At 62.8% G+C, this 15,098-nt stretch overlaps 1 protein-coding gene across 1 annotated transcript in view; it reads right to left on the minus strand.

Moving 5' to 3' along the window:
- LOC140387645 (solute carrier family 41 member 1-like) overlaps positions 1 to 15,098 on the minus strand; it is a 142,684-nt gene that overhangs the window by 78,431 nt on the left and 49,155 nt on the right. Inside the window, exon 5 of the mRNA XM_072470842.1 lies at positions 7,853 to 7,997. Within this exon, the coding sequence (XP_072326943.1) occupies positions 7,853 to 7,997 (145 nt within the window). The remainder of the gene's footprint in view (positions 1 to 7,852; positions 7,998 to 15,098) is intronic.

Raw genomic sequence — 15,098 nt, forward strand, 5'->3', positions numbered from 1 at the left:
GGCGCAGTCCCGCAGCGTGCAGGCGCAGTCCCGCAGCGTGCAGGCGCAGTCCCGCAGCGTGCAGGCGCAGTCCCGCAGCGTGCAGGCGCAGTCCCGCAGCGTGCAGGCGCAGTCCTGCAGCGTGCAGGCGCAGTCCCGCAGCGTGCAGGCGCAGTCCCGCAGCGTGCAGGTGCAGTCCCGCAGCGTGCAGGCGCAGTCCCGCAGCCGGAGGCGCAGTCCCGCAGCCGGAGGCGCAGTCCCGCAGCCGGAGGCGCAGTCCCGCAGCCGGAGGCGCAGTCCCGCAGCGTGCAGGCACAGTCCCGCAGCTGGAGGCGCAGTCCCGCAGCCAGAGGCGCAGTCCCGCAGCCGGAGGCGCAGCCGGAGGCGCAGTCCCGCAGCCGGAGGCGCAGTCCCGCAGCCGGAGGCGCAGTCCCGCAGCCGGAGGCGCAGACCCGCAGCCGGAGGCGCAGTCCCGCAGCCGGAGGCGCAGTCCCGCAGCCGGAGGTGCAGTCCCGCAGCCGGAGGTGCAGTCCCGCAGCCGGAGGCGCAGTCCCGCAGCGTGCAGGCGCAGTCCCGCAGCCGGAGGCGCAGTCCCGCAGCCGGAGGCGCAGTCCCGCAGCCGGAGGCGCAGTCCCGCAGCCGGAGGTGCAGTCCCGCAGCATGCAGGCGCAGTCCCGCAGCGTGCAGGTGCAGTCCCGCAGCGTGCAGGCGCAGACCCGCAGCGTGCAGGCGCAGTCCCGCAGCCGGAGGTGCAGTCCCGCAGCCGGAGGTGCAGTCCCGCAGCGTGCAGGCGCAGCTCCGCAGCGTGCAGGCGCAGTCCCGCAGCGTGCAGGCGCAGTCCCGCAGCGTGCAGGCGCAGTCCCGCAGCGTGCAGGCGCAGTCCCGTAGCCGGAGGCACAGTCCCGCAGCGTGCAGACGCAGTCCCGTCGCCGGAGGCGCAGTCCCGCAGCCGGAGGCGCAGTCCCGCAGCCGGAGGCGCAGTCCCGCAGCGTGCAGGCGCAGTCCCGCAGCCGGAGGCGCAGTCCCGCAGCGTGCAGGCGCAGTCCCGCAGCGTGCAGGCGCAGTCCCGCAGCCGGAGGTGCAGTCCCGCAGCATGCAGGCGCAGTCCCGCAGCCGGAGGTGCAGTCCCGCAGCCGGAGGTGCAGTCCCGCAGTGTGCAGGCGCAGTCCCGCAGCGTGCAGGCGCAGTCCCGCAGCCGGAGGTGCAGTCCCGCAGCCGGAGGTGCAGTCCCGCAGTGTGCAGGCGCAGTCCCGCAGCGTGCAGGCGCAGTCCCGCAGCCGGAGGTGCAGTCCCGCAGCCGGAGGTGCAGTCCCGCAGTGTGCAGGCGCAGTCCCGCAGCGTGCAGGCGCAGTCCCGCAGCGTGCAGGCGCAGTCCTGCAGCCGGAGGCGCAGTCCCGCAGCGTGCAGGCGCAGTCCCGCAGCGTGCAGGCGCAGTCCCGCAGCGTGCAGGCGCAGTCCCGCAGCCGGAGGCGCAGTCCCGCAGCGTGCAGGCGCAGTCCCGCAGCCGGAGGCGCAGTCCCGCAGCGTGCAGGCACAGTCCCGCAGCGTGCAGGCGCAGTCCCGCAGCCGGAGGCGCAGTCCCGCAGCCGGAGGCGCAGTCCCGCAGCGTGCAGGCGCAGTCCCGCAGCCGGAGGCGCAGTCCCGCAGCGTGCAGGCGCAGTCCCGCAGCCGGAGGCGCAGTCCCGCAGCGTGCAGGCGCAGTCCCGCAGCCGGAGGCGCAGTCCCGCAGCGTGCAGGCGCAGTCCCACAGCGTGCAGGCGCAGTCCCGCTGCCGGATGTGCAGTCCCGCAGCGTGCAGGCGCAGTCCCGCAGTGTGCAGGCGCAGTCCCGCAGCGTGCAGGCGCAGTCCCGCAGCGTGCAGGCGCAGGCGCAGTCCCGCAGCGTGCAGGTGCAGTCCCGCAGCGTGCAGGCGCAGTCCCGCAGCGTGCAGGCGCAGTCCCGCAGCGTGCAGGCGCAGTCCCGCAGCGTGCAGGCGCAGTCCCGCAGCGTGCAGGCGCAGTCCCGCAGCGTGCAGGCGCAGTCCCGCAGCGTGCAGGCGCAGTCCCGCAGCGTGCAGGCGCAGTCCCGCAGCGTGCAGGCGCAGTCCCGCAGCCGGAGGCGCAGTCCCGCAGCGTGCAGGCGCAGTCCCGCAGCGTGCAGGCGCAGTCCCGCAGCCGGAGGCGCAGTCCCGCAGCCGGAGGCGCAGTCCCGCAGCGTGCAGGCGCAGTCCCGCAGCCGGAGGCGCAGTCCCGCAGCGTGCAGGAGCAGTCCCGCAGCCGGAGGCGCAGTCCCGCAGCGTGCAGGCGCAGTCCCACAGCGTGCAGGCGCAGTCCCGCTGCCGGAGGTGCAGTCCCGCAGCGTGCAGGCGCAGTCCCGCAGCGTGCAGGCGCAGTCCCGCAGCGTGCAGGCGCAGGCGCAGTCCTGCAGCGTGCAGGTGCAGTCCCGCAGCGTGCAGGCGCAGTCCCGCAGCGTGCAGGCGCAGTCCCGCAGCGTGCAGGCGCAGTCCCGCAGCGGGGAGGCGCAGTCCCGTAGCGTGCAGGCGCAGTCCCGCAGCGTGCAGGCGCAGTCCCGCAGCGTGCAGGCGCAGTCCCGCAGCGTGCAGGTGCAGTCCCGCAGCGTGCAGGCGCAGTCCCGGAGGCGCAGTCCCGCAGCCGGAGGTGCAGTCCCTCAGCGTGCAGGCGCAGTCCCGCAGCGTGCAGGTGCAGTCCCGCAGCCGGAGGCGCAGTCCCGCAGCGTGCAGGCGCAGTCCCGCAGCGTGCAGGCGCAGTCCCGCAGCGTGCAGGCGCAGTCCCGCAGCGTGCAGGCGCAGTCCCGCAGCCGGAGGTGCAGTCCCGCAGCGTGCAGGCGCAGTCCCGCAGCGTGCAGGCGCAGTCCCGCAGCGTGCAGGCGCAGTCCCGCAGCGTGCAGACGCAGTCCCGCAGCGTGCAGGCGCAGTCCCGCAGCGTGCAGGCGCAGTCCCGCAGCGTGCAGGCGCAGTCCCGCAGCGTGCAGACGCAGTCCCGCAGCGTGCAGGCGCAGTCCCGCAGCGTGCAGACGCAGTCCCGCAGCCGGAGGCGCAGTCCCGCAGCGTGCAGGCGCAGTCCCGCAGCGTGCAGGCACAGTTCCGCAGCCGGAGGTGCAGCCCCACAGCGTGCAGGCGCAGTCCCGCAGCGTTCAGGCGCAGTCCCGCAGCCGGAGGCGCAGTCCCGCAGCCGGAGGTGCAGCCCCGCAGCGTGCAGGCGCAGTCCCGCAGCGTGCAGGCGCAGTCCCGCAGCCGGAGGCGCAGCCCCGCAGCCGGAGGCGCAGCCCCGCAGCGTGCAGGCGCAGTCCCGCAGCCGGAGGCGCAGTCCCGCAGCCGGAGGTGCAGCCCCGCAGCGTGCAGGCGCAGTCCCGCAGCGTGCAGGCGCAGTCCCGCAGCCGGAGACGCAGTCCCGCAGCGTGCAGGCGCAGTCCCGCAGCGTGCAGGCGCAGTCCCGCAGCCGGAGGCGCAGTCCCGCAGCGTGCAGGCGCAGTCCCGCAGCGTGCAGGCGCAGTCCCGCAGCCGGAGGCGCAGTCCCGTAGCCGGAGGCGCAGTCCCGCAGCGTGCAGGCGCAGTCCCGCAGCCGGAGGCGCAGTCCCGCAGCCGGAGGCGCAGTCCCGCAGCGTGCAGGCGCAGTCCCGCAGCGTGCAGGCGCAGTCCCGCAGCCGGAGGCGCAGTCCCGCAGCGTGCAGGCGCAGTCCCGCAGCGTGCAGGCGCAGTCCCGCAGCCGGAGGTGCAGTCCCGTAGCCGGAGGCGCAGTCCCGCAGCCGGAGGCGCAGTCCCGCAGCGTGCAGGCGCAGTCCCGCAGCGTGCAGGTGCAGTCCCGCAGCGTGCAGGCGCAGTCCCGGAGGCGCAGTCCCGCAGCCGGAGGTGCAGTAGCTCAGCGTGCAGGCGCAGTCGTGCAGGTGCAGTCCCGCAGCCGGAGGCGCAGTCCCGCAGCGTGCAGGCGCAGTCCCGCAGCGTGCAGGCGCAGTCCCGCAGCGTGCAGGCGCAGTCCCGCAGCGTGCAGGCGCAGTCCCGCAGCGTGCAGGCGCAGTCCCGCAGCGTGCAGGCGCAGTCCCGCAGCGTGCAGGCGCAGTCCCGCAGCGTGCAGGCGCAGTCCCGCAGCGTGCAGGCGCAGTCCCGCAGCGTGCAGGCGCAGTCCCGCAGCGTGCAGGCGCAGTCCCGCAGCGTGCAGGCGCAGTCCTGCAGCGTGCAGGCGCAGTCCCGCAGCCGGAGGCGCAGTCCCGCAGCGTGCAGGCGCAGTCCCGCAGCGTGCAGGCACAGTCCCGCAGCCGGAGGTGCAGCCCCACAGCGTGCAGGCGCAGTCCCGCAGCGTTCAGGCGCAGTCCCGCAGCCGGAGGCGCAGTCCCGCAGCCGGAGGTGCAGCCCCGCAGCGTGCAGGCGCAGTCCCGCAGCGTGCAGGCGCAGTCCCGCAGCCGGAGGCGCAGCCCCGCAGCCGGAGGCGCAGCCCCGCAGCATGCAGGCGCAGTCCCGCAGCCGGAGGCGCAGTCCCGCAGCCGGAGGTGCAGCCCCGCAGCGTGCAGGCGCAGTCCCGCAGCGTGCAGGCGCAGTCCCGCAGCCGGAGACGCAGTCCCGCAGTGTGCAGGCGCAGTCCCGCAGCGTGCAGGCGCAGTCCCGCAGCCGGAGGCGCAGTCCCGCAGCGTGCAGGCGCAGTCCCGCAGCGTGCAGGCGCAGTCCCGCAGCCGGAGGCGCAGTCCCGCAGCGTGCAGGCGCAGTCCCGCAGTGTGCAGGCGCAGTCCCGCAGCCGGAGGTGCAGTCCCGTAGCCGGAGGCGCAGTCCCGCAGCCGGAGGCGCAGTCCCGCAGCGTGCAGGCGCAGTCCCGTAGCCGGAGGCGCAGTCCCGCAGCCGGAGGCGCAGTCCCGCAGCGTGCAGGCGCAGTCCCGCAGCGTGCAGGCGCAGTCCCGTAGCCGGAGGCGCAGTCCCGCAGCCGGAGGTGCAGTCCCGCAGCCGGAGGCGCAGTCCCGCAGCGTGCAGGCGCAGTCCCACAGCGTGCAGGCGCAGTCCCGCAGCGTGCAGGCGCAGTCCCGCAGCGTGCAGGCGCAGTCCCGCAGCCGGAGGTGCAGTCCCGCAGCCGGCGCCGTGCTGGCTGCCTGTGCTCCTCGGAATTCTGGGCCAAGAGGCACGTTGACCTCGGCGTGAAACACTCCGGCGGTTACCCCGGCGTCACTGAGCCGCGACGTCCGAGAATCCCGGTCAGTTTATCAACATCAGCCCAACTCACCCCCTTTGCTATCCGTGGTCTGTAAATGTGAAGAGGTTCCAGGCTGTCGTCTGAGGCTGTGCGAGCAGACGTCTGTCCGTCTGAGGCAGTGAGCAGACGTCTGTCCGTCTGAGGCTGTCAAAGGCAATGTTGTCCTTCAAACCCTTTCAGTTTTTTCCTGAGAATATTAGAACTCCAGAGGTTTCAATGTTGAACAGGTTGATCAGCATTTCTGTAGCACCTGTCACATCCCAGCCCCTGGCTCTTCCCCCTCCCTATCTCTGTAATCCCCTCCGGCCCCACAACCCTCTCAGATCTGCGCACTCCCCCAACTCTGGCCCCTTGTACGGGGTTTGATGTCTCTGCCATTGGTGGCCGTTTGCAGAGAGGCTCCAGGATCTGGGATTTCCTCCCTAAATCTGTCTGTGTCACTCTCTTGTTTCAAATACTCCTCAATATCTCCCTCTTTGAACAGACCGCTGGTTCCCTGTCCCAATGTCTCAGTCCCGAAAGACGTGCTGTTTGGTGGGGTTACAGGGATAGGGCCAAGGCACAGCGCTCGGTCAGAGGGTCAGTGGGGATTCGATGGGCCGAATGGTCTCTTTCTGCGATGAAGGGATTCTGGAACCCCCCCCACCCCGCCCCAACCCCCATCCCCCCCCCACCCCCCCACACCGATCCCCCTCCCCCCCCCATCCCCATCCCCATCACCCCCCCACCCCCAGCACCACCCCCACACCCCAATCCACCCCCACCCCCCCCACCCCCACCCCCCCACCCCCACCCTGATCCCCACCCCCACCCCACCCCCATCCCCCCCACACCCCCCCGCCCCCATCCCCACCCCCAGCCCCATCCCCACCCCGATCCCCACCCCCAGCCCCATCTCCAGCCCCACCCCCATCCACCCCCCACCCCCACGCCCATCCCCACCCCGATCCCCACCCCCAGCCCCACCTCCATCCCCACCCCCACCCCCACTCACCCCCCACCCCCACCCCCACCCACACCCACACCCACACCCCCACCCCCACCTCCATCCCCACCTCCATCCCCACCCCCACCCCCATCCACCCCCCACACCCACCCCCACCTCCATCCCCACCCCCCCCTCCATCCCCACCCCCAAGCTTGGACAGCACTTGGTCTCGGGTGGTGGTGGGCTAGATTGCCAAGGGGGTGGGGGGCAGACAGCCAGAGGGGAATTACAGATTGTTGGGGGGGGGGGGCGGAGGGCGAGGAGGGGTGGAGGGCGAGGAGGAGCGGAGGGTGAGTGGGGGCGGAGGGCGAGGAGGGGTGGAGGGCGAGGAGGAGCGGAGGGTGAGTGGGGGCGGAGGGCGAGGAGGGGCGGAGGGTGAGGAGGAGCGGAGGGTGAGTGGGGGCGGAGGGCGAGGAGGGGCGGAGGGTGAGGAGGAGCGGAGGGTGAGGGGGCGGAGGGCGAGGGGGGGCGTAGGGTGAGTGGGCGGAGGGCGAGCGTAGGGCGAGGAGGGGCGGAGGGCGAGGGGGCCGGAGGGCGAGGGGGCCAGAGGGCGAGGGGGCCAGAGGGCGAGGGGGCCAGAGGGCGAGGAGGAGCGGAGGGCGAGGAGGAGCGGAGGGCGAGGAGGAGCGGAGGGCGAGGAGGAGCGGAGGGCGAGGGGGCCAGAGGGCGAGGGGGCCAGAGGGCGAGGGGGCCAGAGGGCGAGGGGGCCAGAGGGTGAGGGGGCCGGAGGGCGAGGGGGCCGGAGGGCGAGGGGGCCGGAGGGCGAGGGGGCCGGAGGGCGAGGGGGCCGGAGGGCGAGGGGGCCGGAGGGCGAGGAGGAGCGGAGGGTGAGTGGGCGGAGGGCGAGGGGGGGCGGAGGGCGAGGGGGCCGGAGGGCGAGGGGGCCAGAGGGCGAGGAGGAGCGGAGGGCGAGGAGGAGCGGAGGGCGAGGAGGAGCGGAGGGCGAGGGGGCCAGAGGGCGAGGGGGCCAGAGGGCGAGGAGGAGCGGAGGGCGAGGAGGAGCGGAGGGCGAGGGGGCCAGAGGGCGAGGGGGCCAGAGGGCGAGGGGGCCAGAGGGCGAGGGGGCCAGAGGGCGAGGGGGCCAGAGGGTGAGGGGGCCAGAGGGCGAGGGGGCCGGAGGGCGAGGGGGCCGGAGGGCGAGGGGGCCGGAGGGCGAGGGGGCCGGAGGGCGAGGGGGCCGGAGGGCGAGGAGGAGCGGAGGGCGAGGAGGCCGGAGGGCGAGGGGGCCGGAGGGCGAGGGGGGGGCGGAGGGCGAGGGGGGGGCGGAGGGCGAGGGGGCCGGAGGGCGAGGGGGCCGGAGGGCGAGGGGGCCGGAGGGCGAGGGGGCCGGAGGGCGAGGGGGGCCGGAGGGCGAGGGGGCCGGAGGGCGAGGGGGGGGCCGGAGGGCGAGGGGGGGCGGAGGGCGAGGGGGCCGGAGGGCGAGGGGGCCGGAGGGCGAGGGGGCCGGAGGGCGAGCGGAGGGCGAGGGGGCCGGAGGGCGAGGGGGCCGGAGGGCGAGGGGGCCGGAGGGCGAGGGGGCCGGAGGGCGAGGGGGCCGGAGGGCGAGGGGGGGCCGGAGGGCGAGGGGGGGCCGGAGGGCGAGGGGGCCGGAGGGCGAGGGGGCCGGAGGGCGAGGGGGCCGGAGGGCGAGGGGGCCGGAGGGCGAGGGGGCCGGAGGGCGAGGGGGCCGGAGGGCGAGGGGGCCGGAGGGCGAGGGGGCCGCGGTGCTGGTTACCTAGGGCGAGGGCAGCGACGAAGGCGGTGATGGTGCTGCTGGCACAGAGCACAGCCGCCTGCTCCAGATCGATCTGACCTTTGGAGAACGAACCCAGGACAACGGCAACAATGGCGGCGATGAATCCGACCACAGTGGCTTGGACCTACGGCAAAGACAGAATCAACACATACAGAACAGCAGAGAGCCCGGCAACACGGGACGGTCCGAGCGAGGGAGTGTGGGGAGGAGGGGGAGTGAGGGAGGAGGGGGAGTGAGGGAGGGAGGGGGAGTGAGGGAGGGAGGGGGAGTGAGAGTGGGTGAAGGAAGCGCAGGAGGGAGGGGAGTGTGAGGGCGGAGAATGTGGAGGAGGAAGCGGGAGTGTTTGTGTAGGGGTGGCGGGGGAGAGTGTGAGGGTGGGAGTGAGGGAGTGAAGGAGAGTGTGGGGGAGGGAGGGAAGGAGAGAGAGTGTGGGGGAGGGAGGGAGGGAAGGAGAGAGAGTGAGGAGGGAGTGAAGGGGGAGTGAAGGAGAGAGAGTGTGAGGGAGTGAGGAGGGAGTGAAGGGCAGTGTGGAGGAGGGAGTGAGGGAGTGAAGGAGAGAGGGTGGGGGAGAGAGGGAGGGAAGGAGAGAGAGTGTGGGGGTGGGAGGGAGGGAAGGAGTGTGTGGGGGAGGGAGGGAGGGAAGGAGAGTGTGGGGGAGGGAGGGAGGGAGTGAAGGAGAGAGAGTGTGAGGGAGTGAAGGGCAGTGTGGAGGAGGGAGTGGGGGAGTGAAGGAGAGAGAGTGTGGGGGTGGGAGGGAGGGAGTGAAGGAGAGAGAGTGTGATAGAACATAGAAGATAGAACAATACAGCGCAGTACAGGCCCTTCGGCCCACGATGTTGCACCGAAACAAAAGCCATCTAACCAACACTATGCCATTATCATCCATATGTTTATCCAATAAACTTTTAAATGCCCTCAATGTTGGCGAGTTCACGACTGTAGCAGGTAGGGCATTCCACAGCCTCACTACTCTTTGCGTAAAGACCCTACCTCTGACCTCTGTCCTATATCTATTACCCCTCAGTTTAAAGTTATGTCCCCTCGTGCCAGCCATTTCCATCCGCGGGAGAAGGCTCTCACTGTCCACCCTATCCAACCCCCTGATCATTTTGTATGCCTCTATTAAGTCTCCTCTTAACCTTCTTCTCTCCAACGAAAACAACCTCAAGTCCGTCAGCCTTTCCTCATAAGATTTTCCCTCCATACCAGGCAACATCCTGGTAAATCTCCTCTGCACCCGCTCCAAAGCCTCCACGTCCTTCCTATAATGCGGTGACCAGAACTGTACGCAATACTCCAAATGCGGCCGGACCAGAGTTCTGTACAGCTGCAACATGACCTCCCGACTCCGGAACTCAATCCCTCTACCAATAAAGGCCAACACTCCATAGGCCTTCTTCACAACCCTATCAACCTGGGTGGCAACTTTCAGGGATCTATGTACATGGACACCTAGATCCCTCTGCTCATCCACACTTTCAAGAACTTTACCATTAGCCAAATATTCCGCATTCCTGTTATTCCTTCCAAAGTGAATCACCTCACACTTCTCGACATCAAACTCCATTTGCCACCTCTCAGCCCAGCTCTGCAGCTTATCTATATCCCTCTGTAACCTGCTACATCCTTCCACACTATCGACAACACCACCGACTTTAGTATCGTCTGCAAATTTACTCACCCACCCTTCTGCGCCTTCCTCTAGGTCATTGATACAAATGACAAACAGCAACGGCCCCAGAACAGATCCTTGTGGTACTCCACTTGTGACTGTACTCCATTCTGAACATTTCCCATCAACCACCACCCTCTTCTTTCAGCTAGCCAATTTCTGATCCACATCTGTAAATCACCCTCAATCCCCAGCCTCCGTATTTTCTGCAATAGCCTACCGTGGGGAACCTTATCAAATGCTTTGCTGAAATCCATATACACCACATCAACTGCTCTACCCTCATCTACCTGTTCAGTCACCTTCTCAAAGAACTCAATAAGGTTTGTGAGGCATGACCTACCCTTCACAAAGCCATGCTGACTATCCCTGATCATATTATTCCTATGTAGATGATTATAAATCTTGTCTCTTATAATCCCCTCCAAGACTTTACCCACTACAGACGTGAGGCTCACCGGTCTATAGTTGCCGGGGTTGTCGCTGCTCCCCTTTTTGAACAAAGGGACCACATTTGCTGTCCTCCAGTCCTCTGGCACTATTCCTGTAGCCAATGATGACATAAAAATCAAAGCCAAAGGTCCAGCAATCTCTTCCCTGGCCTCCCAGAGAATCCTAGGATAAATCCCATCAGGTCCCGGGGACTTATCTATTTTAAGCCTGTCCAGAATTGCCAACACCTCTTCCCTACGTACCTCAATGCCATCTATTCTATTAGCCTGGGGCTCAGCATTCTCCTCCACAACATTATCTTTTTCCTGAGTGAATACTGACGAAAAATATTCATTTAGTATCTCGCCTATCTCTTCAGACTCCACACACAATTTCCCATCCCTGTCCTTGACTGGTCCTACTCTTTCCCTAGTCATTCGCTTATTCCTGACATACCGATAGAAAGCTTTTGGGTTTTCCTTGATCCTTCCTGCCAAATACTTCTCATGTCCCCTCCTTGCTCGTCTTAGCTATCTCTTTAGATCCTTCCTCGCTACCTTGTAACTATCCATCGCCCCAACTGAAACTTCACACCTCATCTTCACATAGGCCTCCTTCTTCCTCTTAACAAGAGATTCCACTTCCTTGGTAAACCACGGTTCCCTCGCTCGACGCCTCCCTCCCTGCCTGACCGGTACATACTTATCAAGAACACGCAGTAGCTGATCCTTGAACAAGCCCCACTTATCCAGTGTGCCCAACACTTGCAGCCTACTTCTCCACCTTATCCCCCCCAAGTCACGTCTAATGGCATCATAATTGCCCTTCCCCCAGCTATAACTCTTGCCCTGCGGTGTATACTTATCCCTTTCCATCATTAATGTAAATGTCACTGAATTGTGGTCACTGTCCCCAAAGTGCTCTCCTACCTCCAAATCCAACACCTGGCCTGGTTCATTACCCAAAACCAAATCCAACGTGGCCTCGCCTCTTGTTGGCCTGTCAACATATTGTTTCAGGAAACCCTCCTGCACACACTGTACAAAAAACGACCCATCTATTGTACTCGAACTATATCTTTTCCAGTCAATATTTGGAAAGTTAAAGTCTCCCATAATAACTACCCTGTTACTTTCGCTCTTATCCAGAATCATCTTCGCCATCCTTTCCTCTACATCCCTAGAACTATTAGGAGGCCTATAAAAAACTCCCAACAGGGTGACCTCTCCTTTCCTGTTTCTAACTTCAGCCCATACTACCTCGGAAGAAGAGTCCCCATCTAGCATCCTCTCCGCCACCGTAATACTGCTCTTGACTAGCAGCGCCACACCTCCCCCTCTTTTGCCTCCTTCTCTGAGCTTACTAAAACACCTAAACCCCGGAACCTGCAACATCCATTCCTGTCCCTGCTCTATCCATGTCTCCGAAATGGCCACAACATCGAAGTCCCAGGTACCAACCCATGCTGCCAGTTCCCCTACCTTGTTTCGTATACTCCTGGCATTGAAGTAGACACACTTCAAACCACCTACCTGAACACTGGCCCCCTCCTGCGACGTCAAATCTGTGCTCCTGACCTCTATACTCTCATTCTCCCTTACCCTAAAACTACAATCCAGGTTCCCATGCCCCTGCTGCATTAGTTTAAACCCCCCCCAAAGAGCACTAACAAATCTCCCCCCCAGGATATTTGTGCCCCTCAGGTTCAGATGTAGACCATCCTGTCTGTAGAGGTCCCACCTTCCCCAGAAAGAGCCCCAGTTATCCAGAAATCTGAATCCCTCCCGCCTGCACCATCCCTGTAGCCACGTGTTTAAATGCTCTCTCTCCCTATTCCTCATCTCACTATCACGTGGCACGGGCAACAACCCAGAGATAACAACTCTGTTTGTTCTAGTTCTGAGCTTCCATCCTAGCTCCCTGAAAGCCTGCCTGACATCCTTGTCCCCTTTCCTACCTATGTCGTTAGTGCCAATGTGGACCACGACTTGGGGCTGCTCCCCCTCCCCCCTAAGGACCCGGAAAACACGATCCGAGACATCACGTACCCTTGCACCTGGGAGGCAACATACCAAACGTGAGTCTCTCACGCTCCCACAAAATCTCCTATCTGTGCCCCTGACTATAGAGTCCCCAATTACTAATGCTCTGCTCCTCTCCCCCCTTCCCTTCTGAGCAACAGGGACCGACTCCGTGCCAGAGGCCCGTACCCCATGGCTTACCCCTGGTAAGTCCCCCCCCCCCCCCCAAGTATCCAAAGCGGTATGCTTGTTTCTCAGAGGAACGACCGCAGGGGATCCCTGCACTGACTGTTTTTTCCCAGTCCCTCTTACAGTTACCCACCTATCTCCAATCTTTGGTGTAACTAATTCCCTGAAGCTGCTATCTATGACCCCTTCTGCCTCCCGAATGATCCGAAGTTCTTCCAACTCCAGCTCCAGTTCCCTAACTCGGTCTTGGAGGAGCTGGAGATGGCAGCACTTCCTGCAGGTAAAATCAGCAGGGACACTAACTGCATCCCTCAGCTCAAACATCCTGCAGGAGGAACATTGCACTCCCTTCCCTGCCATTCCTCTAACTTTCTACCAAGATCTAACAACTAAATTAAATTTTTATAAAAAATAATAATAATATAATAAAATATGGTACTTACCTCAAAGAACAAAAGAAATGTACAGCACAGGAACAGGCCCTTCGGCCCTCCAAGCCCGTGCCGACCATACTGCCCGACTAAACTACAATCTTCTACACTTCCTGGGTCCGTATCCTTCTATTCCCATCCTATTCATATATTTGTCAAGATGCCCCTTAAATGTCCCTATCGTCCCTGCCTCCACTACCTCCTCCGGTAGTGAGTTCCAGGCACCCACTACCCTCTGCGTAAAAAACTTGCCTCGTACATCTACTCTAAACTTTGCCCCTCTCACCTTAAACCTATGCCCCCTAGTAATTGACCCCTCTACCCTGGGGAAAAGCCTCTGACTATCCACTCTGTCTATGCCCCTCATAATTTTGTATACCTCTATCAGGTCGCCCCTCAACCTCCTTCGTTCCAGTGAGAACAAACCGAGTTTATTCAATCGCTCCTCATAGCTTATGCCCTCCATACCAGGCAACATTCTGGTAAATCTCTTCTGCACCCTCTCTAAAGCCTCTACATCCTTCTGGTAGTGTGGCGACCAGAATTGAACACTATACTCCAAGTGTGGCCTAACTAAGGTTCTATACAGCTGCAACATGACTTGCCAATTCTTATACTCAATGCCCCGGCCAATGAAGGCAAGCATGCCGTATGTCTTCTTGACTACCTTCTCCACCTGTGTAGCCCCTTTCAGTGATCTGTGGACCTGTACTCCTAGATCTCTTTGACTTTCAATACTCTTGAGGGTTCTACCATTCACTGTATATTCCCTACCTGCATTAGCCCTTCCAAAATGCATTACCTCACATTTGTCCAGGTTAAACTCCATCTGCCATCTCTCCGCCCAAGTCTCCAGACAATCTAAATCCTGCTGTATCCTCAGACAGTCCTCATCGCTATCCGCAATTCCACCAACCTTTGTGTCGTCTGCAAACTTACTAATCAGACCAGTTACATTTTCCTCCAAATCATTTATATATACTACAAAGAGCAAAGGTCCTAGCACTGATCCCTGTGGAACACCACTGGTCACAGCCCTCCAATTAGAAAAGCATCCCTCCATTGCTACCCTCTGCCTTCTATGGCCTAGCCAGTTCTGTATCCACCTTGCCAGTTCACCCCTGATCCCGTGTGACTTCACCTTTTGTACTAGTCTACCATGAGGGACCTTGTCAAAGGCCTTACTGAAGTCCATATAGACAACATCTACTGCCCTACCTGCATCAATCATCTTAGTGACCTCCTCGAAAAACTCTATCAAGTTAGTGAGACACGACCTCCCCTTCACAAAACCGTGCTGCCTCTCACTAATACGTCCATTTGCTTCCAAATGGGAGTAGATCCTGTCTCGAAGAATTCTCTCCAGTAATTTCCCTACCACTGAAGTAAGGCTCACCGGCCTGTAGTTCCCGGGATTATCCCTGCCACCCTTCTTAAACAGAGGAACAACATTGGCTATTCTCCAGTCCTCCGGGACATCCCCTGAAGACAGCGAGGATCCAAAGATTTCTGTCAAGGCCTCAGCAATTTCCTCTCCAGCCTCCTTCAGTATTCTGGGGTAGATCCCATCCGGCCCTGGGGACTTATCTACCTTAATATTTTTTAAGACACCCAACACCTCGTCTTTTTGGATCACAATGTGACCCAGGCTATCTACACCCCCTTCTCCAGACTCAACATCTACCAATTCCTTCTCTTTGGTGAATACTGATGCAAAGTATTCATTTAGTACCTCGCCCATTTCCTCTGGCTCCACACATAGATTCCCTTGCCTATCCTTCAGTGGGCCAACCCTTTCCCTGGCTACCCTCTTGCTTTTTATGTAAGTGTAAAAAGCCTTGGGATTTTCCTTAACCCTATTTGCCAATGACTTATCATGACCCCTTCTAGCCCTCCTGACTCCTTGCTTAAGTTCCTTCCTACTTTCCTTATATGCCACACAGGCTTCGTCTGTTCCCAGCCTTTTAGCCCTGACAAATGCCTCCTTTTTCTTTTTGAAGAGGCCTACAATATCACTCGTCATCCAAGGTTCCCGAAAATTGCCGTATTTATCTTTCTTCCTCACAGGAACATGCCTGTCCTGTATTCCTTTCAACTGACACTTGAAAGCCTCCCACATGTCAGATGTTGATTTGCCCTCAAACATCCGCCCCCAATCTATGTTCTTCAGTTCCCGCCTAATATTGTTATAATTAGCCTTCCCCCAATTTAGCACATTCATCCTCGGACCACTCTTATCCTTGTCCACCAGTACTTTAAAACTTACTGAATTGTGGTCACTGTTACCGAAATGCTCCCCTACTGAAACATCTACCACCTGGCCGGGCTCATTCCCCAATACCAGGTCCAGTACCGCCCCTTCCCTAGTTGGACTGTTTACATATTGTTTTAAGAAGCCCTCCTGGATGCTCCTTACAAACTCTGCCCCGTCTAAGCCCCTGGCACTAAGTGAGTCCCAGTCAATATTGGGGAAGTTGAAG

Source organism: Scyliorhinus torazame, chromosome 13 (assembly GCF_047496885.1).
Source record: "Scyliorhinus torazame isolate Kashiwa2021f chromosome 13, sScyTor2.1, whole genome shotgun sequence".
In the NCBI taxonomy this organism is placed as follows: Eukaryota; Metazoa; Chordata; class Chondrichthyes; order Carcharhiniformes; family Scyliorhinidae; genus Scyliorhinus; species Scyliorhinus torazame.